This window comes from Mixophyes fleayi, chromosome 7 (assembly GCF_038048845.1).
Source record: "Mixophyes fleayi isolate aMixFle1 chromosome 7, aMixFle1.hap1, whole genome shotgun sequence".
Classification (NCBI taxonomy): domain Eukaryota; kingdom Metazoa; phylum Chordata; class Amphibia; order Anura; family Limnodynastidae; genus Mixophyes; species Mixophyes fleayi.
In genome coordinates, this window is record NC_134408.1 from 134,611,058 (window position 1) to 134,638,841 (window position 27,784).

At 42.0% G+C, this 27,784-nt stretch overlaps 1 protein-coding gene across 1 annotated transcript; it reads right to left on the reverse strand.

The window, feature by feature from the left end:
* Positions 1–19,982: 19,982 nt before the first annotated feature.
* LOC142098561 (uncharacterized) lies at positions 19,983–26,114 on the reverse strand. Its single transcript, XM_075181396.1, has 8 exons — positions 26,110–26,114; positions 25,155–25,260; positions 24,344–24,394; positions 22,826–22,903; positions 21,276–21,328; positions 20,803–20,860; positions 20,393–20,460; positions 19,983–20,320 (listed from the first exon to the last, which is right to left on the reverse strand). Exons 1-8 carry the CDS (start codon positions 26,112–26,114, stop codon positions 20,119–20,121), a joined length of 621 nt encoding a protein of 206 aa, XP_075037497.1. The 3' UTR covers positions 19,983–20,118.
* Between the last annotated feature and the right edge of the window lie 1,670 nt (positions 26,115–27,784).

The window sequence follows — 27,784 nt, forward strand, 5'->3', positions numbered from 1 at the left end:
TTGGCAGGCACGGCATATGCTATAGTAGAATTTAATTGGTCTTTTAATATTTGTGCATAACAAGCGAACCATAAAATCCCAACAATGGTAAAGTTCCCTTAGGATTTACAGCAATTTTTTCTACTCATATGGAAACACTGTGTTGTGTATATTCAATTTTCGATCTTTGCAAAAAGCTTCCGATTGATTCCATTCAACATCTATTAATAATGAGGGAAGAGTTAAAGGTGGCTGTTTACAGAGGGAAATATATGCTAATGGTGTCATTGTTTCCCTGAAACTTACTCAGAAGTTGTTAATAGAGATTAACAAATTGCTCTGCACACATTGAGATTCTGATGAGGGATAAAAATTGTTGGTGGAAACATATTAATATGCATTTGTATTTTACCTGCAGATGAGTTATGGTTTGAATTATGCGGATGCTGGAGATTTTTGAAACTCCTTTGGTTTGGTCATGGGAGGAATAGAAGTATTGGGCTAAAAGTTAGATTGGGTCACCAAAAAAGTTACTTAAAAGGCAAGTACATAAATTCATGTACTTTTTTGCCCACAAAAGCATAGCTGAGGACTTGGATAAAAGTGAAATATTTCAGCCACACACACATGTACAGTCTCCTGGACACACACCAGTCGGTGATGCTCACGTGTACCCAGCAGGGGTTAGGGGAAAGAAGGAACGGGGAAACTATTCTACCGAGCTGAATAGGTTTGCAACTGCTTTACTAACCGGTGGCATCAGATTGGTTCTACCAGGAGAGGGTGAACCCAACTTGTGGCATCATGTAGGTGCAACCAGGAAAGTGTCATAATAACTAGAAGTGCCAGGTAGATGCTGCCAGGAACTGGTAGGACGAATGAACATGAAGAGAAAGGTGGCCATTGGCGTTGGAATGGGAAGGTGACCTCTTTCATATTGTACAGCACACTCAGCAGAATACATATTTATTGAATCAGGGGTAAACACAGGATGTGTAGAGGGGGGTTTCCACACCACGCCGCCAGTGGGCGTGACCAGCATGCATGGGGGCGTGGCTATACTTTTAGACAGTGCTTGGCTGCTCTCCAACTCTTCCTATCCCCATAATATACATGGGCAATGCTGCGTGCACTACTGTTAGTTGCAAGCAGCTCTCCCTTTTCAAGCAGAGCCGTATGAAGCGGGAGCAGGGTCCAGCCACCTCATTTATACAGTGCCCCAGGCTTGGAGGGGTGTTTCCAGGCACTAGGAAACCCCCCTCAGGTTGCCTATGTGAATGTAGTAGCATGAGTGGAGAAGGAGAAGGTTGGCGAGATGTGTGGAAAGGAAGATAACAGGACAGGTGAATAGTTATGTAGCTTGGAAGAGATAATTTGCAGTCAGATTTGAAAGGGCAGAGGTCATTATAAAACATACTTTACTAGTGAAAACTGTATCTTGAAAAAGTTCAGGCAGAGGTTTGATATTGTGCCAAAAACAAAGAATTATAGCATTGATCAAGAAGGCTTTAATAAGGACCTTGACATTTCTTTTAGTAGGATAGTCCTGGGCTGTTGCAAGTGATACTACAGAAAAACACGTCCCTTTGAGATGGCCAAAACTTGAATTAGACGCTGCTGCGTGCGCTCGATCGTGGCACGCCATCGTTGACCCTTTCCCCTCCCCATTCCGTCCATGAAATCGTAGGCTGTAGTAAGGGTCTGCGCTTGAAGATGAATTGGACGTTCACTGACATATGGTGCGGTTTTGGGTATGCATAGAGCGATTTTACATTTATCTCCTTAATGAATCAGGTGCACACTGTTAAGAGCTTGGAATCCATGATGACAGCTTGAGAATTGTTGTTCTAAGTAGATTACTAAATTAAAAAATGTATCATTATTTGACATCTGCCAACACAAATATCTTCTCCCGCGCTCACTTTTGTGCAGGGCTTCTCCGAGAAGCCCTGCTTGGGAAATTCAGTTTACCCAAGGTAACAGTGCAATCAGCCAATGCAGTGGGTGTTTGCTTTGCTTACAGTGTGAAATACTTGGCTCTCGTCCACTTTTTACGCCAGAGTTGGGCCGGTGGGGATCTAGAACTTTGTCATGTAGTCCAGCAACAGTGTAACAACATGTGATCACGGGTGCTCTGTAAACGTAAAAAAGTTTACCAGGTATGGTTTCTTGGTGAAGTCTAGTGTAAACGAACGAATGGTGATAGTTATTTATTTCAGTGTGGATCAAATAATGATAAATCATCTTAACTTTAGTGGTCTTTTAAATAGCTCTTCGCTGCATCCAGCTAACCCAACCTTAGATATATGTGCGAAGGAAACTGAGGTCTGGCTTCTGGCTGCTAAATTAATTGAAGTTCTTGATTCCTCCATGGCACACTGGACGGAGTAGCTGTGAAAGTTTTACTTTTAGTAATCACATAACATAACCAGCAAGAACAAATTGGACATCTATCATCATCACCATTTATTTATATAGCGCCACTGATTCCGCAGCGCTGTACAGAGAACTCATTCACATCAGTCCCTGCCCCATTGGGGCTTACAGTCTAAATTTCCGAACACACACACAGAGACACTAGGGTCAAATTCTGCAGCGCTGTACAGAGAACTCATACACATCAGTCCCTGCCCCATTGGAGCTTACTGTCTAAATTCCCTAACACATACACACAGATGCACAAACCGAGAGAGACTAGGGTCAATTTTGATAGCAGCCAATTAACCCATCAGTAAGTTTTTGGAGTGTGGGAGGAAACCGGAGCACCTGGAGAAAACCCACGCAAACACTGGGGAGAACATACAAACTCCACACAGATAAGGCCATGGTCGGGAATTGAACTCATGACCCCAGCGCTGTGAGGCAAAAGTGCTAACCACTAAGCCACCGTGCTGCCCATCTATTTCAATATTCAGTAAGTTGCTCTAAAACTGCTTTACAGACTGAGTGATTGTTTTACCCCTCTAAGCCCCTGGCGTTTATTCCAGGTTGTACGTGTCTCCTATACACAACAAGTGGGCATACAAAGGTTTATTTCTTGCATTTACCTTAGAGGTAAAAAAAAAGCCTTATTAAATACAGTAATTCTGTGTACTTTCACTTTCTATTTTTATAAATATAAGTTACTTCTATCGCTCTGGATAATTTTGGCCATGACAGCTCAATATCGCTCTGCTGCCACAATGATAATATAATAATAAATCACGATGGGTCATTTTTGTTATTGCAATTAAAAATAAGTCACACTTTTTCACTGCAATAACCATACATAGTGCCCAATCAACTGTTTTGTGTTCAGTTAAATAGTCTTTATACAAAACCCCAAAATATTGTAATTTTCATGAATAAACAATAATCTGACGCGTTGAGTGACATTCTTGATAAACCGAACCAGAAATACTGTGATTACTTTAATACCAGTTTTATGTATTTTTCACAGGGATTCAGGGATTGCTGTAAAATTCATGTCGATGTTTCAGCAAATAGCAGATCTTGCATGCAAAGCTACAGAACAAAGCAGTTAATTGAACTGTATGATAAATTCACTGCTTAAAATAAAAAAATGGGTATTGCTATACACAACTAATTGAATTTCTATATATATATATTTATATATATTTATATATTAGAGATGCTCAGGTTTGGTTCCTTGAGAACCGAACACACCCGAACTTAGCAGATCCGAATACCGACCCGAGCCGGCTCAGTAATTTAGCGTGCCCTCGGAATTGAAAGCGAGGCAAAGCGTCATCGTTACGTCGTCAGATGTCGGGAGTTTTGGATTTTATAAGTACCGCCCTCCATGGGATACAGAAGGTGTAGCACAGTTCTTGGCGGTCTGTATAGCAGTTGGGCAGCGTTATATGTAGAATAGAAAGAGGAGTTGGTAGCAGTGTTCTTCAAAGTCTACAGTGACATTCAGGAGGCTCCATTGCTCCATTGCTAATTGTCATTGCTGAAATAGAATTAATAGGTCTGGCAGGTTTGGTCTTCTAAATATGCAGTCCCATAATGTACAGTGTTATATAGGTACCACACAAAGAGGAGAACTCCATTGCTCCATTACTAATTGTCATTGTTGAAATAGAAATACTAGGGCTGGCAGGCTTGGTGTAAATCTGCAGTCACATTGTACTGTGTTATATAGGTAACACACAAAGAGGAGAGCTCCATTGCTAATTGTCATTGCTGAAATACAAATAATAGGACTGGCAGTCTTGGTGTAAATCTGCAGTCACATTGTAATGTGTTATATAGGTTACACACAAAGAGGAGAGCTCCATTGCTCCATTGCTAATTGTCATTGCTGAAATACAAATAATAGGTCTGGCAGGCTTGGTCTTCTATATCTGCAGTCTTTGTTTGAAAGTGCATGAAAATATTATTGTCAAAATTGACTGCAAATGACTTGAAATGAGTGTTATTGAGGTTAATAATAATAATAATGTAGGGGTGAAAAAAAATTGGGATTTTAGAAAGAAATCGGGATCCAAAACCAAAACCTAAATCAAAACACGCAAGGGCGGTTTTGCCAAAACCAAAACCCGAAGTTAATCCAGATCGAAAACCAAAACCAAAACCAGTACACGGGGGGTCAGTGAACATCTCTAATATATATAATAAATATATATATTTAACTATCTCCACCTGGAGTCGTTGTGCTGATGTCAGTTTTGCTTGCTAACTTCTAGCAATTCCATTGCTATTTCTTGTTGGACAGTTCTCTGTTAATGTATGCTGGTTAATAATTCACTCATTGGCGCAGTATCCCCAAAGTAGTCTCTGGCCGGGGCTTTAATTTTTAGACTTATATCCACTTATTGTATTTTACCTCCTTTTACTTAAAAATGTTTATTTTTTTTTTCTATTTAAAATGCTACATCTTATATAAATAAAAGCATCGTAACATGCATGTAAAAATACAGTTTATATAACTGTACTGCCTATATATTTATTCACAAAGCACCCGTCTTAACAGCGGTTTAACAGACTACATGATGTTAGATATAAATGTGCCTTGTGCTTACCCTAGCTAGATTTCTCAGGCTTAGTCTGATAACAAATGTCAACATTACTGGAGAGTGCGCTTGCCAAGATTCCCTGTTTAGCTGATCTGGTCTGTCGTCGTATTGTCCCTGCTCAGGTGGAGAATCACAATTCCACAACATTAGTCAAGAGCTCTTAATGAAATCTACAATCTTTAGTGCGGTGGAGAAATTGTAAGAACTGCGCAAATTATGTTTGCACTGCCGTAACTGCATATCCACATATTACTTTATTTGGACATGCTTGGAGATTTAATAAAACTACCTTCCAGTTTTATGAAATAATGAATCTATTCTTTACTGAGTATATGAGAAAACACGTGTATGTGTGTAAATAGAGAGACAATTTAATGAGTAAGAAAATAGGGTTGAGATAAAGAATAAGGGTGAGAAGGAATCTGTAAGGGGTATGTGAACGTTTCCCATATCTATATAGACAATGGTTGCATGTCTGACATAAGGAAAGGATGGTGATGTCATATCATGAATTGTGGGTACTTGCTCCTGGAAAGTCGCTGGCCATCTCAGTGTGTGATGTTGTTAATCCGCAGTGGTCTGAGTTCAATGCTCCTTCTCCCTTCCTTGTCTCATTTCGTAACCTTAATCTCCTTTTAACCTGAAGGGTACCCATGAACTCACAAATTCTGACAGCCTAATCATGACCTTACCCTATTAGTATTACCAGGTAATGTAATGCTGTAACCAACAAAAATATAAGAGAACTGAAATCTGGACAGGAGTGAGAGAAATAGTTACTTATAAACAATGTTTTTTTAGCAACTCTTTGCCTGATTTAGTGATGGACACAAGTAAAAATGTGTCTCGAGTACAATGTGTAGTTCATGCACACAATTTGCAGTCATATTTTGACTTATACATATCTTTTACTTGTACTTTGAGAGGCGGTCCAGGCAGGGCCATCTTAACAACATTATGGGCCCCCAGGCAAAGCAGTGCACCGGGGCCCCTAGATATAGATATAAATATATAGATATATACAGATACAGATATAGATATAGATATAGATATATAGAGATAGAGATAGATAGATGTACTTGCTCAGTGACCCTTGAAGGTTTTTTTTGCAGGTTTTTTTCTTTTGCAGGATTATTTATTCTCATTAAGAGCCGTGCCTATGGGGCCCCCTTGCCCGTGGGGACCCCGGGCAGCTGCCCATCGTGCCCAATGGAAAAGATGGTCCAGGGCTGTTCATTCGTAAGTTCAGCACAGTAACGACGTAGACAAGCTAATCAACCACTCCTTTTGGAGATTCATCCGATTTTGACTTAAACTTATTTTTAAGATACACATTTTAGGTTCCATGGGACTGTTGCAAGTTTTTGAGTTTATGGTGATGACAGCCACACGAATGTGCTAGAATTAAAGTTGCTCGTATTTTAACGACTTTAAAGACAGCAGTACAAATGTGAGTGTTTGCTTCTATGCAAAAAAAGGCCCATTTCAATGTTCAACTCTAGTTCAGCATAGTTCTCTATGCCAGCAAGCAATTGTTCCAGAGCTATTATCTGCACACACTAGGCTGTAGATTGCCACATAAGAACTCCCAGCCAGGAACAACTGATCTGTTTGTTGAATGTAAATTTACATTGGTGATTTTCACTAGACAGAGCAACATATGTCAAATATATAAACGTACTGTGTTAATTTACAATTCATTCATAAAGGGGTTCTAGGGTAACTTTCTCCTCAAAATAAAATGTTCATATATTGATAAAATAGTTATGTACAGAACAACCGAGAAGTATTTTCAAATATTGAAATAGATATGAAATGTACACATTATAAGGCATACATGGCAAACATTTACCATTATAAGGGTTCCGTGATATAAAAAAGTTAAGAATCCTGGGGCTATATTTACTAAATTGTGGGTTTGATGAAGTGGAGATGTTGCCTATAGCAACCAATCAGATTCTAGCTGTCATTTTGTAGAGTGCACTAAATAAATGATAATTAGAATATGATTGGTTGCTATAGGCAACATCCCCACCTTTCAAACCCGCCGTTTAGTAAATTTACCCTCTGGTCTAAACTTACAATTTACTAATAAAGTGCACAAATAAACTGGTACATCCCGCAAAAAACAGACTACGGGGAAGGGGGTTAGCTGCAGGGGCAGTGCCAGCTCTGGCATCTCTAGCACCCCCTTTGGGCAATTGCGCATGCACAGTGAAGCCCCTTTCCTCACAGCGAGGCACCTTGATGAGTCTATTCTGATCCCTGCTCTGCACCTGGACTATTTTTCAGCTGGAGAGGTGCCCCAGTGAGTGTGGCTCCCTCACTTACCGGACTTATCATGTTCTGCCAGCCTTGCATCAGGACCAGGGACTCCCATTCTCATTGGTGAGTCCCGATCCTTCCTGTTGGCCTTGTGTCTGCTTGATTTTCCTGCATGTCTGTCACTCGCAAGTATGCAGGACGGATTTGATTTGTGTGAGAGTCTATCCCGATAGTGTCAGCCACCTGCCTGATTCTTAAACACAGCCTGCAAACTCTCTCTCATAAATTATGTACTCTGCACCCTTCATTTTGGAATATAGAGGGTCGCCTGTCATAAGTGCCCGAAAGGCTTAATCCAGGTCTGACATAATTACTCAGTAAGGATAAAAAAAACATCAAAAGACCCAAATCCATCAGATTCAAACTTTCAGAAATTCTAATTGTGTTAATCTAGAGAAAGGTGAAACAAAACTCCCAGTGCAACACTTGGCAATTTAGCCTCATAGGGAAAAAAATCCTCATAAATGGAAATCGGAATATAGTCCATGGATCAATTTCCCACATGATGCCCTCTACTAATTACAACTTCAGATACCATTTGTTGCAAGACAGGCAACCAATCCATTTTAAATTATTTTTTTCTTCCATCACCACCTCATGTGGTCAGGAATTCCATACTTTACAGTTACAGAACTAACCCAAAGCTCATGGTGAAACCTTCTTTCTTCTATTCACAATTGATGTCCCCTTGTCCTCTGTATGCTCCTTGGTATGAAAGGTTTGTTAGACAAATCTTTCTATCGAGCTTTAATATATTAATACATATTAATTGATTTCTGTCTAAGGCCCTAGTGTCTAAGACCTAGTTTTCCTAACTTCTTTTTTTTTGTCCATCCACCTTATTAATGAGAATGGCCGCCTCTGAACATTCTAAAGTTCTCCTATGTCTTTCTTACAGTGATGTGCCCATACCTGTATGCCTTATCCAAGAGGTGGTCTGACCACATTCTTATACAACTGAAATACTGTCTTTGCATCATGTGCCTTTATCCACCTTTTATGCATTGTGGTTTTGGTCAGTTCCTGAAGGAAAGCTAACTAGGAGCTATTATTTCGCCACCATAAAATTTATTGAATTCAGTTAATTTGTGAGCTTTCTCCACCAAGCAAGCCTCCTGTGTCATTATTACTTAGTTTGGGGTTGGTGAATAATTGTTGGGGGCATAATGCAAAGGTGGCTGAGAATTCTGGCATTTTATCTGAGATAATAAGTCTCTGCCTTTTGGCTAACATAAGGTGTAGATGCCTATGTATGCAGTGGGGTATTATGTACGCAGTGGGGCTTAAAGACCCTTATGGGCCAACATCTTGTCCATGTCATTGGATGCCCCTCATTAGAGGGCTGAAGACTCCTGTCCAAGGGAAAAGATTCCGCTGACCTCTGGGAAAAAGAACCCCACCCTGGTGTCAGAGGTGGGCATGATGACCTTTGCCTCCTAAGGCCCCTTTTGGCTCAGGAGGCAGAGGATGTCAAGGGGCTCTCCCTAGCTTCAGCGAAGGAGGGCCTGAAGACCCTTGACCCTATCTGGGTCCTTTTGACTTATGGGAGGAATGGAGTCCTTCTCCTTTTGATGAAGGTCCAAAGGACCAAGCCGCCAGCGCAGTTTGAACACTTTGGGCTTAAACAAACAAAATAATCAGAATGAATTAGAAAATTACAAACACACTACAGTGCCATATGTAATAAAGACAATGTACCCTCATTTTTTTTTATTAAATTAAGACCTCAATTAAACTAAGCCAAGCAGTATTTTAGGGGTAAAATGGACAGTTTAAATTAACCAAGATGGTGTTTCAGGCAATTATCTGGCCAAACAGCCGATAAACAACCATTTGGCCCGATATCGCATTAGTGTGTATGCTTGCACGATGAACGACAGTCGTTCCAAAGTACTGATTGTCGTTTCATTTGATTGCTCGTTCTGTTTAATAATCTCGTTCTAACCGCATTATGATCCTGCATTGTGTATGCACTCACACGACTGTCTGCCCAGAGAGTAGGAGTCTGTCACTTTGTCTGTGTTGTTAAATATAGAGAGTGCTGTAGGTGGATTAATTCGTCCGTTCGTTCTGAGACTGAATATTTTCTTTCAGATTCACAGAAGCTAATGAAATTTATAATGACGTTGTGGAAATGTCAAACTTTATTTACATTAAATAAATGTATAGAGTGCTGTAGGTGGAATAATTCGCCCGTTTATTCTGAGACTGAATATTTAGTTTCAGAGTCACAGAAGCTAACGAAATTTATAATGACATTGTGGAAAAATTAAAAAGTTTATTTTGTGTGTTATAAACAGTGTGACAGGAATGACCGACTACACTGCTCTTAGACCAGATAAAGAACACAGATCAAAAGCTAATTTGCGAAGGTAAATGTGTACATATGAATCGATAAACTGATTGGAAATTCAGTTGTAGGCAAAATTGTTGTTGATAACACATTGGTTGGAAAATTCTGTAGTGTGTACCCAGCCTTGATTTGGAAAAGTGGAGATGTTGCCTGGAGCAACCAATTCAGATTCTAGCTGTCATTTTGTAGAATGCACTAAATAAATGAAAGCTAGGATCTGATTGGTTGCTATAGGCAACATCTCCACTTTTTCAAACTAGCAAATTAGTAAATCTAGCCCCAAGCCTCTTCATACCTTTATCTAATTTAAATAATCTAGCTCCGCAAAAGAAAATTTGCATGTTAGTGCATTAATAAGCCATGCTCAGGAAGGCATACCCTCGAAATGCCCAACTCTTCCCATCCACTAGTATAAACTTTTGCATTCCTCTCTCTCTCTCTCTCTATATATATATATATATATATATATCGGTGTTTATATGTAATTTTAAGTACTCCTGGCATGGCACTGCAATTTAAACTGGTTTAACAGCGTAAAAATGTAAGCTTATTTTAATTTAGAGTTATTGAGGAAAAATGTGGGCTCAACAAGTACAGAGCACTTAAATCAATAATATTGAGTGACCTTACAAAACCTTTTACATTTAATGAAACTTGATAAGAGCACTTGTTCATAGAAATCACACTTCACTGGCACTTTGGCTTGAAAGTTTGTCAGTCTGCAGGAAACTGTTGGACACTTATATTGTTCTATCCTAAGTTCTTTGTAAACAAGTCACACATTTTACTCTATATACTGACGATCAACTGTAGAAAGCAACATCCTTCCCGCTGGAGACGAAAGAGAGGAAACTTTTAACTGTTTTTATGGATATGACGATTTTGTCAGTGAAAACCATTGGCTTAATGTCAGAAAATAATTACAAGTAGCACTGATGGTGGGGAATCATTTCAAAAAGCCTTGGTAATAATTATAGGCCAATTAACTGCTTTAATGAGCCACTTACACCGTTACAGCAGCAATGCTGGAATTTGAGAAATTAAAACGGATCCAATTCATTTTTTAAGCATCAATGTCTACATTGTCATCGAAACCAGTGTTTCATGCATATTTCTCATGATTCACCTTACAGCACGGCATTTCTGTAGGCTTCAAATAGCAAAATGCTAAAAAAGGTTTTAAAGGAGGCATTAGTTTATTATCCCTCCTTTTAGTAAGTCTATTGGAAAATGCAGGCAATTTATGTTCACAGCTGAAACCAAACTTAGGGGCATATTCAATTGTCCCCGTTTCCCGCGTCGTTAAAAATATAACTGGTATTACGGTAATTCTAAGCCGGATTTCAGCTCGCAGCTCCCTGAAAGCCAGCGTTAAAGGTACCGTAATAACGGTAATTACGCGCACTATTACCGTAATAACAATAATAATGCGCAAGTCGGGTTACTTTTGCGAGTAACGCTAACAATTGAATATGCCCTCTAAAGTCTTATTAAATAAATAAATAATGACATTAAATACTACTACTACTATTAATAATACTGTGACTGGATCACTTATAAATAACTTATGGTATAAATTTATCCAAAGGAAATGGCGCAGGGCGCTTATTTATATAATTGCAAATGTACTTTTTTTTTGATATTGTGTGTATTTTGGTAAAGGAAATATCTTTATTTCTGAGACCAGGGGAAGACATTTGTTTTTTTGTTTTAAATTTGCTGGAGGAAATGTATTATTGCAATAAGCCTTTGTTGAGGAAGTCTTTTGTGCATTTTGGTAGTGAAATGACTTGTTTGGGGTTTTGTAACTTTGCTTTGGGAATGTGTATTTCTCAACTGTCTGAAGAAAGGACCCATGTTAATCTCATGTCAAGGCATTTTGATGTGTGAGGGTCCATCACCTGAAGACACAGGAAGGTTTAATTAGTCTTGTTGTTAGATTTCCTGTGTCTAAAACAAGATGTAAATCCATATTTGGGTAAACAGATTGCATCCTGATTCTAAAAATAGCTCAGACCTCAGGGGGCTGGCTTACCCTGTGAAGCTGTGTCCAAAAACTGTATAAAAAGCACTGTTTTTTTAATTGAAAATGGTTCTTCTTGTTCCATCTGACCTGCTCTCTGGTATCTTCAACCAGAGTATGAGCAAATAAACATCACTTGCTTCAAAGACCTGCTTGGAAACTTCTCTATCCCTGTGACCTACAGATTAGACCCAACTCTAATCTATTCCTGACTGTTCTAAGGTTTGGGCCCAGCTTTCTGGTACCACCGCTCTACCCGCTACCCAGCAGCTCTGGCTAGTGTGACAGGCCAGGGGGGATCCATCCACAGCGACACTGATCCATATTAAGAGGTTAGCGGTACCAGCCCAGTTACACCAGTAATGGGCTACACTAGCAGTGTCAGTTACCCAGAAGAAACCCAGTTCTGGATGCTGTTAAGGAGCCCAGTGGTGGCAGCATTTGTAAGCCCCTCCTACTGTGGCTAGAGGGCGCATTTGGGATACCGAAAGGGAACGGTGGAAAAGTAAGCCCAGCCGGTTCCTAGCAACAACAGACAGGGTGACATAGATGGTCCATCCTGTCACAAATACATTTTAAACAATAATATAGTTTTGTAATCTTGAATTATTTGTCGCAAAACAATATTTCATTGTATTACAAATCACTAGACAAAATCATCCTTATTACAAAACAATGATAGCAATTAAATACCTCTTGGCCAATCTTACCTTGTTATTTTGATTTGTTAATATTTTATTCTAACGACAGATCTGGGTCTTTTCCAATTAGAAATCAGTGGATCCCCAGTTGGTCCGGAGGTGAAAGGAACCCAACAATACTTCTCCATACGCTGCGATGGCCCCCACTCTGCTGTTTTGAGCATGAGCAAGGGGGGAGGGGGTACATTATCAGTAGAGATGGGCAGGCTCTGTTCCCCAAGAACCGAACCCACCCGAACCTTGCCTATCCAAGTCCGCCCGCTCGGATTCCAAATCGATTTGTAATACAATGTCATCATTTGACAGAGGGAGAGAGCAGGGTGTAGTCACAGGCTGATTAGAGCAGGGACAGAGAATACAATTCTGATAACAATTCTGATTACAATTCTGATAACAATTGATAGAGAAGAGAGGAGGATAGAGGAGTCTTTTTTTCAATATTTAGCACTCCCAAGTGCTTTTGGGGTGTCCCCCATTCTTTTGCATCAATATTTCTGCACTTTAAGTTTTGCTGCATTTTTCGGCTGCAGCTGCCGCTCCTGAAGGAAAATCAAAGAATTGGTGGGATTATGAGAAGTACGACACAAGATCAGCCAAGATATGACATCCTACACTATATACATCAAGTACTGCACTAACCATTCAAACTGTAAACCATATCACATTACAATAAAAAACAATGGATGTGAGGGGGAGGTAGGTGAGAGGGTTAGGGTGGGGGAGTCACGAGCAAAAAGTTTTTATTGAGGACAGACACAAAGGGAAGGGTGCATAAATAGACATGTGTCCATGCTGTGGATATTAATTTACCAGAACACATCAGTAATAGGATGGAACTGCTGTACTCCTCCTAGTTTACATTTACATGAATGTGACATTCAGATTCAGATGCAGATAGGAGTATCTCATAGGTGTTTAGGGCAAGAGTAGTGTCAGCTTATGGCTTGTGATCATTGTTTGAGCAGCAGAGTAGGTATGATAACAAATATCTATATATATATTAAACATCTCCACATTAATTCAGTCTTTCAAGAAATTACATTCCCTCATCAATAATGGGCTAAGAGTTTTTATTTACTTTTTCTTAGATGCGGAGCCACCGCCCACTGTGGGTGACCAGTCAGAGGAGCAGGAGGAGGAGCTGCCAGGGAACCCGCCCTTCTCTCCGCCTGCTGGTCCTGCACATTCTCCATCTGTGCGGTCACTGGAAGCCATAGATAAATGGAACCAGATCACCATAGAGCTCCTAAAAACCATCAATCACTGTCCCAATTCATTATTCAAAAATGTCCTAAGGTAAACAGTCATGGCCAAAAGTTTTGAGAATGACACAAGTATTGGTTTTCACACAGTTTGCTGCTTCAGTGTTTTTAGACCTTTTTGTCAGATGTTGCTATGGTATAGTGAAGTAAAATTACAAGTATTTCATAAGTGTCAAAGGTTTTTATTGACAATTACATTAAGTTTTTGCAAAGAGTCAATATTTTCAGTGTTGACCCTTCCCCTGTAATTCGCCCTGGCATGATGTCAATCAACTTCTGAGCCACATACTGACTGATGGCTGCCCATTCTTGCCTAATCAATGCTTGGAGTTTGTCAGAATTTGTGGGTTTTTGTTTGTCCACACGCCTCTTGAGGATTGACCGCAAGTTCTCAATGGGATTAAGGATGGGGAGTTTCCTGGCCATAATCAATAATTTTGATGTTTTGATCCCTGAGCCATTTAGTTATGACTTTTACCTTATAGCAAGGTGCTCCATCATGCTGGAAAAGGCATTGTTCTTCTGTCGAAGTCAGCAAATTGGATAAAGTCATTTCAATTAATATCGCGCAAACTTGGTTGTCTTTGTCTGAAAATATGCGTAGAGCACGCTACGGCGTGGAAGAGAATATCCAGCCGCAACACGTAACAGTTTTTACACTTTTACATACATTCGCACAAAAACACAGATTTCTAATTAGTACACATTAATTGTAGTTGCAACACATAGTTATTTATGTAAAAATATAGTGGTATTTATGTTTAATATTATAAGCTATATGCATGTTAGTGAAACCCAAGGTTCAGGTTATATGAAATGTGTCATGTCTGGTATCATTTTAATCCCCTATTCATCAGCAGTTGTCCGGTTCTTTCGCCAAAGAGATCGCACATTGCATACTCTAATTAGCGATGTTAGGGAATAAATGTTTAAAGTGATACTGACTATAAAATGCTAATAGACTAGTTGAAACTGGATTATTGGCGGGAAAGTCGGAGCACATCCCCTGGAGAGATGACCCTCACCTTTGGATATTTTGGTTTGAACTGGCCTGTGACCTGCAACATCCTGGACCTTACTGAAACCTGGACCAATAGAAGCAAGCCACATCATCTGCATTGTTTTACTGTATTTCTGACTGCATATAAGCAGGGGCTCTTGAACTAGTGACCAGTCTTCTTTGACCACAGACTTCCGACCTGAATGACTGTTCACTGGATCCAGGGCGCCTGCGGTAAGTAACGGCTGTGCTTATTATTATTTCGCTTGAATTATTCTGCTACTTTTGGATAATAAATATCTTTGTGAGTTGGAAACACAAATCAAGATTCAACAATCGATATTGGATAGCGACAAAATGTGCATAACACTTCACCAAACTGTTCTTGGATGGTTGGGAGAAGTTGCTCTTGGAGGATGTTTGGTACCATACTTTATTCATGGCTGTGTTCTTAAGCAAAATTGGAGAGTTGGTACAGGGGAGGGAAAGGGCCAGAGTACTATAAAGGTTTGTTTGCACACTTGCGACTAGGACAGATATGCAGGGAGATGCAGACATGACTGTCAGTAGCAAATGCACAATGACGGTGGCCAGCACTCGCTAACTGCTTCTGATTGTCTGATTCCTGATTGAGCTGGATGGATACTGACGTGGTCCGACTCAGCAGAGGGGCAGAAAAATGCGATTTTTATATACGTCTTTCTAGAGCTTATGTACTTTATGGGACCTGGGAGAGTAAACATAGTCAGATTATCCAATAGGCTGAGTAGGCTGCAGCCTGGGGTGCAAGACTTTGGGGGGGGGGGTGCAAAATAAATTGAAATTTATTTTAAAATATAAGAAAATAGTTGTTCTCCAAAGTAAAAAGAAAACCTAAGAGAAAAATATAATAGGATTTTAATGGTGATGTGTTCCCATAGTAAAGGCTGAAGACAATGAGTCATCCTTTGATGGGCGCTTAAGGATAAGCGTTTAGGAGAGACAAAGCTGGCGACAGTCCCCTCCCCCTTCACACCTTAAGCCTCAGTAGCGCTCCTCCATGCTTCTGTTCTGCAATAAAGTTCTGATCTTAATGAAAACGAAAAGAATGACCATCATCATCATAATTTATTTATATAGCGCCAACATACTCCATAGCGCTTTACAATTGGGGATAAATACAGTTAGAAACAAACTGGGTAAAACAGACAAAGCGGTGAGAAGGCCCTGCTTACAAGCTTACAATCTATGGGACAATGGGAGTTTGATACATGAGGTTAAGTCTACGATTTGCATTTCAGTCCAGCCAAACTGCAAAGGTAAAAGTGATTCGTAAGCTAAATGATTCCCTCACACAACAATGTTGGACAGGGGGTAGTTGTCTTGTGTGAAATTGTGTAACGGGTGGTAATAGGGTAATCTAGTGAGGTTAAGAGGGTGGTTGAGGAATATTATAAGCTTGTCTGAAGAGATTGCCATTACCTCTTGTGAAAAGCGAAGTAAAGCGGTTTTTGAAAACACGGGAACATAAACATTGGTGGTGGGGAGGAGGCCAGATTTTAAATTAAGGACAAGTTCATTATCACCTACCATGTATTAGCCTGGGGTGGAAGGTAGAAAATATTAGTTCATGTAGTTAAATATTTTTAGTCCATCCATGAACTCTTTTAACCTTAAATATGTCATCCCCTAATGTCCATAAAACACACAGTGATCAATCTTTTTTTTTTTTTCTGCCAAAATGCATTACAAACACCAAGAAACAGTAATATATTTCTGTTACCTATCAGCTCATGTTCTTACCCCTAATCAAACACTAGGTTATTTATTATGCCGTTTTAATCAGACGTCTGCATTCCTGATCATGGATTCCTGTATGGATGCCTGTTTCCCAGATGCTCCTTCCCTTATGAGTGCAGGGGGTTCAGCTAATTTAGGGCCCGGCAATGCCACATTGCCCTTCCTTTCTGAGGCTCCAACTCTGACATCCACACATGTGCCTGAACCCCCCTCTCCACTCTTCGGGAGGCTAGAGTGGCATCGTAAAGCCCTTACTCAAACATCAAGTCTCCAGTTTACCTATCTACTTGTAAGTTGGAGATTTCAGCTGCATCAAGTGAGTCTGAAATATACTAGACTGGGTTTTCTCATCCTTTTTTCCCTAATTGCTACAATAAAACTTGTCAGGCAGCCATACATTGTTTTTACTTTGTTACAACAATGTTGCCGCACTCTGGACAAACAGTTATCCTTTAGCTGTGCAGAAAAACTGGATGATCTAAATAATTGTTGAAAAACATTTTTTTGTAAACTGTTTTGTTCTTCATTTGGCTACAACATATTGATTTGACAGATAAAATTTGACCTGAAGTGTCCCCAGTCTTATGCCAACCACGCAGCAGAATAAATTGACTATTATCATCATAGCTCTGTTCATTGGATATAAATGCGTCAATGCTTAGATTCACAAATACGGTGCAGGAAACGGCTTTCTGCAGACCGGGCAGAGGAAAATCGGAACTGGAGCAGTGTATTGCTGGAACTTTGCACGGCCGCAAAACTCAATTCATGGAAAATCTCACCACAACTTCATTCATCACTAGTTTACATGTATAAGTCGGTAGATTCTTTATAAAATTGCAAAACACAAAGAGGGAGATGTACCGAACATTCTAAAAGGGAAAAGTGGAGATATTTCCCATAGCAACCAATCAGATGCCCACTGACAAAATGCCCCACAGTCTGTACCCCTGCTGCTACTACAGGGACAGTCTGACAGGAATGTGGGGCTGCTGGGACCGGGGTGACCCTTACCCCCCCAGTGGGGGTGCCCGTCTGCTGCTCAGGAGGGAGAGAGACCGCCTCCGAACATTCATTGGTGGCAGTGTGCGAGATCACAGGCGCATCTAAACTTGCCGCCGCAGGGTCTGGCAGCGTATGCGCATGCACGCGCAGACACCTTGCGGCGGAACCTCCTCGCTTGTCCAGGACCCGGCAAGCGAGGGAGGCATTAGATGCAGCAAGCGGTGAGTCCTGGACCTGGACTCGCCGTTTAGAAAGAGCAGGAGGGCCCTGTGAAGCCTCTAGCAGGCGATGTGGGGAAATCCTCTTGGAGCGAAGCAAAACAGATAGGAGGGGGGGCCTGCAGAAAGGGGTTAGAAAGAAAGAGGAGGAAAATGAAAAAGGGAGGAGGAGTTAAGAAGCGGGATAAATGGCGCAGAAAAGGGGGATATGAAATTGAGGGGGAATGAAAGGAGTGGGGGAGGGATGTTGAGAGAAATGGGGAGAGGGGGTTGAAAGGAATGGAGATGAAAACAGGGAAAAGAAACAGCAAACTAAGAGCAAGGAAAAACAAAGTAGAGGATAAAGAAAAGATCACAATTAAGGTACAGTTTAAAAACACTATATATACTCACCAGCCAGACAGAGCAGGTTGTACTCACCAGGAACTTTCCAGACGAGCACGAGGAAGTTAACTATATTTCCTGACCTAATAACTCTTCCTCAGGGATAGCCCCTCGCTACTGCTCACCGCTGATTGGCTAAACCTCGACCCAATCCAACATGCTAATTTAAATCTTGCTATACTCAATATTTTTCTCTCTCCGTGCATCCTCAGCGTTTATGTTACTTCGGGCCTATTCCTGCCCTCTGTTATCCTTCTTTCACCACTTTATTAAACAACACATTCTTCCTTCCAGACATAGTCCAATGGGGATCTTAATCCATGAAGTAATCAATAGAATAAAACTCCATATATAGCGACATGAACTGCTGATTACAGAGTCAGCCGCAAAATTACATTTTCCCACACTAGCTGCTTGTGATTGGCTCAGCTATTAACCATCCTGGGCACTGGCAGTCATGGGAACGCTGGTAATTGAAGTTCCAGCATGCACAGTCAATGGCTACCAGGACTTCCTGGTATATGTAGTGCCACAGTACCTGGGACTATGACTTTCTTGCCACTCCTGTAGTTTTGATTTTCAGTTTCTATAACCTTGGTATCCACCGCCCCAGGGTGCCAGGAAAAGCCGCAGTCTTATTCAACATCGGGCTGGTTGTCTGTAGGAACGGGAGGTTGCGGGGGTTCCAACACCATGCCAAGTAGGGTGGTACTGGTTCACATTATGAGAGGGGGTCTCCCTGCTCATTGCCCCCCCTGTTCTAGTGGGAGCCTGCTTCTAGCTGTAGTGCTGGTGCTGGTTATTGCTAGATGTAAGCCCCTATACCTGGGAGGTGAGTGCATCTGATTTTAACTGCATTTTAATGTTGCTTAAAGCATATAGGTCAGTGTACGAACGACATGCATATAATGAGGTGCCCTTGACACTGGGATGCAGGCTTAAATGTTTTAATCAAAATATGAACTAACACCTCATGATTTCAATTTGCTAGATACACACAGATAACCAGTGTCAGGATTAAGCGCTGACAACTGTCTTTTGTTTTGTATACATATATGGGCATTTATATTGCCATGCAGCTAGTACCATATACAACATGGGATATACCGAGCGCGGGCTTATTGCCATGCAGCTGGTACCATATATAATGTGGGATATACCGAGCGCGGGCTTGTTATTTCTCTGATATATATTCAATTAAACATTGTAACAATATATGGCAGTATGAAAGAAACAGCACAAGACTCTCGATCAATAGGTTTAATAGGTTTTATTAAGTCAATAGAAACACAGGGGGAGCGCACCACGGGGTAAGGTAGGTAAGCAGTGGAATAACAGGAATAGATGATTGTCCTGAGAGATGAATATATCCAGTACAACGTAGCTGTAGTTCCTGAGATACAATGCAAAGTCCATACTTGCGCTTAGAGGTTTTGATATTGTGAAGTGGATGGTCCAGGTAACATCCGGTAAGTCCGATGCTCTGGTGGTGATATCAGGCTGGCGGTCAGGATAAATCGATGATGTTGGGAACGGCAAACACAGTAAACTGAGTGGTGATAACGAGGTGATCCTCCGTGTGTTGCGGCGGCGTGCGTTCCAGCTTGGAAAGCACACCTGACTGGAAGTGCGGAAACCGTAAGTAGCTGCAATTGGCCAACGCGTTTCGTCACCTAGGTGACTTTCTCAAGGCAGAGGTTTTATTAAGTGATCGACAGGTTCCTGGGCTTGTGCAGATGCTTTCGAGGGCAAGTGCAGAAGGTATAGGGTGCTGGGTCTTCTACCTGGTTGGTCTGACTAACAGGTCCAGTTCTTACTATAGTCATCTGATACGGTGTAGATGTCCTGCTGCAAGGAGGCAGTGACCAACAGGAGAGGTTGTCACTCTCTGTAGAGATCCATACGTCCCAGCTGGAGCTGGAACGTATGGATCTCTACAGAGAGCGACAACCTCTCCTGTTGGTCACTGCCTCCTTGCAGCAGGACATCTACACCGTATGGACTGGGGGACAAGGAGTAGACCAACCAGGTAGAGGAGCCTGCACCCTTTCTGCTAATGGAACAGCTCTTAGGTTGGAATTTGGCCCTCAACCTTTAAAATAAGGTAGGGCCTGAGCAGTAGTTCCATCGCCTCCATCAGCCCTCTTGTGAAGCATCTGCAGTTGGTGGCAAAACTTCCAGCACTCTGCAGGACCATGTATATTAGCAGGAGCAGAAAGAGCAGCTTGCAGGACCAGCGCATCAGATGGTAAATGAAGTTATAGAGCAATCTGAAAGAAAAACTCTGTTTTAGCGATGAACAGTTGCAATCATTTTGAAATAATAATAGGAGCATAATTCACCTTAGTCCTGCAAAGCTGCTCCTTTTCTGCTCCTTTTTTCTCATTTTTTTCGGCTGCAGCTCCCGCTCCTGAAGGAAAATCACAGAAGTGGTGGGATTATGAAAAGTACGACACAAGATCAGCCACTGAAGTTATTAAAGTCATTAGATGTTTGTAATGGAAGGTTTGTGTAAGATGAGTGATAAATATGTTCTGTAGGTTTCACGGGGATGATTTGAGATGTGAGACCAGAGAAGGTTTACAGACCATCAAGGACACATTAATAAAACCTTTCTTTCTGGTACAAGATGTTTAGTAGTAACAAAAGATGACCTGTGACAGAGGTGGCAGGTACAAATGTCCTACTGCTGACAGTAAATATGATGTCACTTTATATAACATAGAGGAAGGGGCTGATGGCATGGACTCACCACTTTAGCCTTCACCAGCTCTGCAGGAGATGGGGCAGCCTGCTCCACAGGTTTCATCCTGAAGGACCAGAAAATATTATTAAACTTATGTCTTCTATTAACAAGAGTTACTGACACGGTCCATGGTCATAGTTCCTATCTGGAGGTTTCTCTTATAGTTGGGTGAGCAACAATTTAACAGTATATTATAGATATTTCTGGAGTTATTAGAATAGGACAGACAAAGACTGCCTGCAATTACTAGAACAGTATAGACAGAGCCTGTCTGGAGCTACTAGAACAGTATAGACAGAGCCTGTCTGGAGCTACTAGAACAGTATAGACAGAGCCTGTCTGGAGTCACCAGTACAGGACTTAAAGTCTTCCTGATATTTCTATTACAGTATGGACAGCACTGATTATATACACAAATGTTCCTCTTTAGAACCGTATAAAATGTATGTGTGCATGGAATAAACCATATAGATACTAACAGAGAAGGTGCTTCTGGCTGCGGCTGCCACTCCTGCAGGTGTCTGTTGATAATCTAGGGAAAGAGATACAGAGTGAAATAAATTATACACAGCAAATATTTAGGACAAGTTCCATGGGACTCGGATAAGCCGGCCACAGTCTGTCCCCGCAGGTTATTACCAGGTTACTATACATTTTACTGCAGAACGACAGAAAATAATTTGATGGAAAAATTAACAAATTGGTCTTATTAAAAAGTATTTTTTATTTTGATTTGGTCTAGAAATTTGTCTTGAAGAGTTAATTTAACAGCAACTTATATAGAAAATGAAACAAGACCCCACAAGGATATTATGCAGCTTCCCACCAGGATTACAACCATATAAATATCACTCAGGTCAGACATCCAGTATGATCTCTATATCAGATCTCTCAGATATATCAGATACTGGAACGTGGGCCTATTGTGTTACAACCAATCCAACGTTTCGCCATTGATTACACAAAAACTTTAAGTGACGAGTCCCTGTCTGTGCTGTGACGCCCCGTCCTCCTTTACGCTTTATGAGTTTCTCTGGTTTTAAGCAACTTGTTGTCACTGACTAATCCTAGTTTCCCCATTGGCCACACTAAACTAAACGTATCCCATGTTTTAGGTGGGTAATCACTGTCACCACCAAGCTCCATCACCAGCCTACCAGGAACCGCTTACACTTCTCTGTGGGGTGTAGCTGCTGCAGCACCTCTTTGCTGGTTGCTAAAACCTTCTGATCACTTACTTTGGATCATTACTGCCTGGTAGCTGAATGCAGGTAGACAGGAGATGGAATAAATGGTAAGATATTGGTCCCAGTACACAGCTGGATCTTATAGATGGAGCAGGATATCTCTCACCCAGACTGATGTCTACCACCATCTGCCAACCAAATTCTCTGACCTCCGCTGCGGCACTTCCCGGGACTCCCTAGTGTGCTCTGTGGGTTCAGGAGAACCTGTTGCGGGCCACTGTTAGGGCCTCAGGTACCAGTGGATAGATGACATAACCCCACCAGGTCCTACTGAGTTCCTGTTCCTGAGAGCCCTGCTGAAGCTCTTGTGATGGCTTCTGGCCCTGCCTTGGGACCAGACAGTGGCTGTCTTATAGCACTGGGGCCCCCAGATCCCTACTGGACCACTGGGTGAGTGGAATCCATAACATTTATACACAGAGGTGGATGTGGGGGTGTATATGGTGGTATGTCATATCGCCACTTCTCCTACTGTTCTTACATAAATACATTACACATTTACATGTCTGTACACTTTACACTGGGCACACATGTAATAAACACAATAAAATATTTCCGGCAGCAAAGCACCTGCTCTTCCATCCCGCCCGGCTATCAGTTACTACATACATGAGTCCATGTTATTTACTGGTCACACATGAAGCTGTGTCATGTTCTCTCTGCACCTATGAACCGAGTGCCGTGTAAAATGTACCCTCAGCTCTGAAGTGACAGCACCACAGGTGATGTAAGCAAAGCCGCCACCTGAGCGCCACCTCTTTATAGTAACTGTTATACTGTACCTCCTGCTCTGTGGCCAGCAGCCGCAGCCTGGTGACACGACTCTTGAGGAGATCATTCTCCCTCATATAGCTGCTGAGCTGCAATAGAGAGAATTAAATTCAGATCTCAGTATATGAATACATAACCATCACCATATTATATATTTGTGTAACACATTGTGTAGTGCCCTCTCCTCGCACAAAGGGGCTTATTTGAAGGCTACGGCTATGTTACTGCGCCACTGTGTCCAAGATTCTAGGAATCTTGAACTCGTAGATCTTATCTTCCCATAAATCAGACTATAAATGAACAGGATAAGTGCGGATCGTTCCCTGTCACTGTATTACATTATTTGGAAAACAGAAGACTACGTAGGGGATTTTATGGACCAAGTAAACTTCAGGCCACCTTGATGTCCGCTATTTTATTAGACAAATGACAGAATTGACCAGGTTACTACAGATTTCTGCACATAGTATTGTTATTACCCGGAACCCTTTATGGGATATATTTGTGTGTGATGGAGAATTATGCAATCTGCTCTAAGAATTATAATCAGAAAAGATGTTGTTGTCAATATTTAATATGAGAAGAGAGGTCCCTATTCTGAAGAGCTCACAATCTATATTCAGGAGGGAAACCATGAGAGTGCTGTACAATTTCTGGTGTACTCTGAAGACATATTGGAGAAATGACAACACCTAACTAAGCCATCCATCATCCGCTTTCTACAAAACTGTGCCAGAATGACAGAGATTCAGGATACCCCTGCTGGCAGCAGCAGGAGAACTGACCTGAGGATAGGTCCCAAATGATGGAGACCCTGGATATGGGACCCCACAAATCTCCTAGATACCTAGCCCTATATGATTTACTGTACACCTATTAATATAACTGAAGTTCTGTAGCATATCCTGATGTGATACTATATAAATATCTACTTATATATCACAGCAGCCATTTATTCCAGAAATAATGCCTTTTTCTTTTCTATCACCCTCCAAGGCCCAGTGTGGGCAATTAGAGGGAGGAGACAGATTCAGCGCACTGTCTTATAGGATAACGAGAACAATGGGCCCTGATACAATAACAGTTAGGACATTGGGGTGATTGCTGGGTATATAATACACCCGGGGTGATTGCTGGGTATATAATACACCCGGGGTGATTTCTGGGTATATAATAGACCCGGGGTGATTGCTGGGTATATAATATACCCGGGGTGATTGCTGGGTATATAATACACCCGGGGTGATTGCTGGGTATATAATACACCCGGGGTGATTGCTGGGTATATAATACACCCAGGGTGATTGCTGGGTATATAATACACCCGGGGTGATTGCTGGGTATATAATACACCCAGGGTAATTGCTGGGTATATAATACACCCGGGGTGATTGCTGTATATATTACAGTAATAAAGTGTGTGGACAAAGCTTCAGTTTTGGTCTTATGGGACACTTGCGAGGAGAGAGTGCACCACGGCTGTGACTATCATCACATTGGAATATTAAGTGATATAATGATGGACTGACCAGGCTTGACAGCAGCTCCTCTCTTGCCTCAAATATGTCACATTTTCTTTCCTGTTCAGGGGATAATACAGGTATAAGGTCAGTTTTAGAGTGACAGAGAGAGAAAGAAAGTGACATACGGTAAGAGAGTGAGAGAGAGAGAAAGAAAGTGACAGACTGTGAAAGAGAGATAGATAGATGTATGTCACACTTTCCATACTAACAGACAGTGGGCATCACATTATTAATCCTGTCTATAATGTGAATAGTAGGAAACTGAATCTGTACCGTGAGTCAGTTTCCAGCCGTGTCCATGGTGAGGGATATTAACCTTTTAGTGTCCCACTGCCACGCGGATGTTGGAGCAGGAACTGATGTGAATGTATATAGTCTCTGTAAGGCGCTATGTATATGGTGCCGCTATATATATAAATATACAAAGCGCTCCTGAAGGCTGGAGGCTACACATGGAGATATAGCGTGGGATCATGCACAATGACATGTCACACACATGGTTCATAGAATCACAATGGCCATATTCCAATCATACCTCCCAGCTGTCCTGATTTAGGTGGGACAGTCACGAACTGACACCACTATTCCACCATTCCACCAGTCGGCATGTTTGTCCCCAGGCAAGTTGGGAGGTATGCAGCAATTTTAGGGGTTTGTTACAGAAGGGGAATTTGAGGCAGCCTAATGCTTCAGAAGCGCTTAGCATGGCCCAGAGACCGTCACACGCCCCTCAGCCTGGCATGACCACTCCGTTTCCTGATTACCTCTGTACGTGTATGTTTGTATGTGTACAAATGGTTATAGATTGTTGTCATACCAACTCCTGCTTCATCCAAACTTCCTCCGCCTCCACTGCCTGGCTCTCCCCCAGGTCTTTCCACATTGTGGCGAGATGTTCCTCCAATTCTTGGTCATTATTCGACCTGGATAGACAAGTAGAGAATACATTCTTATTTACCTGCTTATTTACTATACATCAGTGCCAGACAAACAGCCAGACATACTCCGATCTGTGAGCAACAGGAAAAGGGATCCGTGGCTACAAATAACTATCAGTTACAGGTTGTGAGTGTGACAACTACGGGGGGAGGGCCCTTGACAACACCACTAGAACTTTGAAAAAAAAATCGCATCCCGACCATAATAAGTGATTTCCTGTTCCAGCCGTTACCGGCATCGCAGGGCGCACCAGATTGGGTGAGTGCAGGTACGTTTTATTTTTTCTTGTGTTGTAATATAATATTAGCTTTTTGTGGCGTTATCCTTTAATGACTGCTGATAATACAAATGTTTCCCCCTTGCGATAAGAAGAAAGCAGGGTTCAGAAACAGCACGTAATAGAAATCTTCTCTGTAAAGAGCGAATGATGGAACATTTACATTTAAATATTCACATTCAATGCAGTTTAAAATGTGCAACATAAAATAAAACAAATATTTAAAATTACATACAGGAAAGGAGAATCTACACTGGGCAGTGGGCTATATATTATTATCGGGGGGAGGACAGGTCACTGCCTCCCACAGCTTCCGCAAAATCATCTCATTAAATACTCTGTGCTGCTGGGGCACCTGCTCCTTCTACTATATAACTCTCAGTCTGTAGCTTCCTGCTGCCTCCATTCCCATCCACACATCATGTCACGGCCCCTGTCACATGCAGTCCTGTCCTCACTGACACATCACTCATCTCCTGATATACTCTGTGCTGTGCTCTAAACATTAACAGGTTCTCTCATACTTGTCACACGCACCTTCACAATTAGACCTCACCTCATAACTCCTGTAAACAGCGTCCAATTGAGAGACGTAACGAAAAAACAGCTGTGTGTTCGACTTTCTCGCTCTCTCTGAGCTGCCTCTCCGCACTGTCCCTGGGCAGTGTGGTCACTCACTATGATGTCACAGTCCGTGATGTCACAGTGCGTGATGTCACCAGGGCCTGGAGAAAGAGGCAGACCTGATAAAATAGAGACACTCCTGTGGCAAATTATAATGGGGGTGTTTAGGAGCTGCCCATCCAAGCCCAGTAGTCTAAGAATGACCTTGGAGCGTGGAGCTCAGCCCATGTTCCAATGAACATGGGGATATGTTCTTAATGTGGGCAGCACGGTGGCTTAGTGGTTAGCACTTCTGCCTCACAGTTCTGGGGTCCAATGGGGCAGGGACTGATGTGAATGAGTTCTCTGTACATTGCTGCGGAATCAGTGGCGCTATATATAAATAAATGGTGATGATGATGATGAATGTTCATTGTTGAATATATGGAATATATATCATAGGTGAAGGGGTTGCTGTATTTCCTGATGACAATTAAGGTTCAAGAAGGGCCCACAGTACATATTATGGAATTCAGAGTGAGACACATGGAGTGGGGTGAAGTTATCTCCACCCAGAGCCCACAGGGTTTATTTCACCACATTAGAGAACTCTATATGGGCCCATTTCCAAAGGGGAAGGACAACTATGGCCTTACCCATATGCCCCGGCAGTCACTGGTTATGTAGGACAGTCGCCATCAGAGTCATGGCTGGGTAGATAGGGGCTGTAGTTAGTTTTATCACGAGGACAGCAGAAGGAATGATTATCAATGATTGGGGAGCGGGGATGTCTGGCAATAAACATCTTTTACAAACTGCAGAATATGTGGGGGTGTAATACATTTCCATTTGTCCCCCCTTCACATAAGAACACTCCTTATTTTTAAATAATGAAAGTATGGTGGCGGCGAGAGCAATCGCAATCAGCCCGGGCTTACAAGGACGTGCCCCCAAAAAGCAGGACGAGGGGTCCCCCACACAAAGGGACCAAGAGCCAGGGTTCTTCGAAGGGGTAGTGACATGCGGCCAATCAGCGATACCACCATGTGAAATATCCGCTGATCAGGGGCGAATGCAGGATTTAGAAGGGGGGGTTTCCGCCCCCCTCCCCGAAAAAAAATAATATTGCGAGAGGGAGCTGCTGCGCATGCGCAGCAGCTCCATTTTGGCGAGTCTGAATTCTACAGCAGCCGCGGCGCTGTCAAGCAGCATCCGCGGCAGTGCTGTATTATACTACAATACAGCATTGCCGCGGACGATTCTTTGACAGTGCCGCGGCTGCTGTACAGTACCGTTGGTTCGCGGAGGGGAGGGGTTTCTGGAGAACCAGAAACCCCCCCTGCGTGCGCCACTGGCTGATTGCAACATCTCCACATTACTTCAGTCTTAGAAGACAATACATTACATTGTCAATTAATTAGGTTTTCTTCTGTTACCAGGTGACCAGACAAACTCTGGTAGCAGCCCCATCACGGTAGTCCCATTGTCTCTTTGGACCTCTGTCTCTCAAGCTGACCGCGTTAGTCTGCATAGATGTCCAGGAAGATGAGGGTGTCGGGCGAGTGGAGAGTTTCGCAGGCCCCCCTGCAAAACCACAACAAACAGAATCAGGTAATTACCCTTATTGT

Bases quoted from the DNA above. Each gene is read 5' to 3' on its own strand.
- LOC142098561 (XM_075181396.1), bottom strand. The intron at 24,395-25,154 runs GTATGACAACAA...TCCCCTGAACAG, and splicing joins TTTGGATGAAGCAGGAGTTG to GAAAGAAAATGTGACATATT. The intron at 20,861-21,275 runs GTTAGTATCTAT...CTGGTCCTTCAG, and splicing joins CAGCCAGAAGCACCTTCTCT to GATGAAACCTGTGGAGCAGG.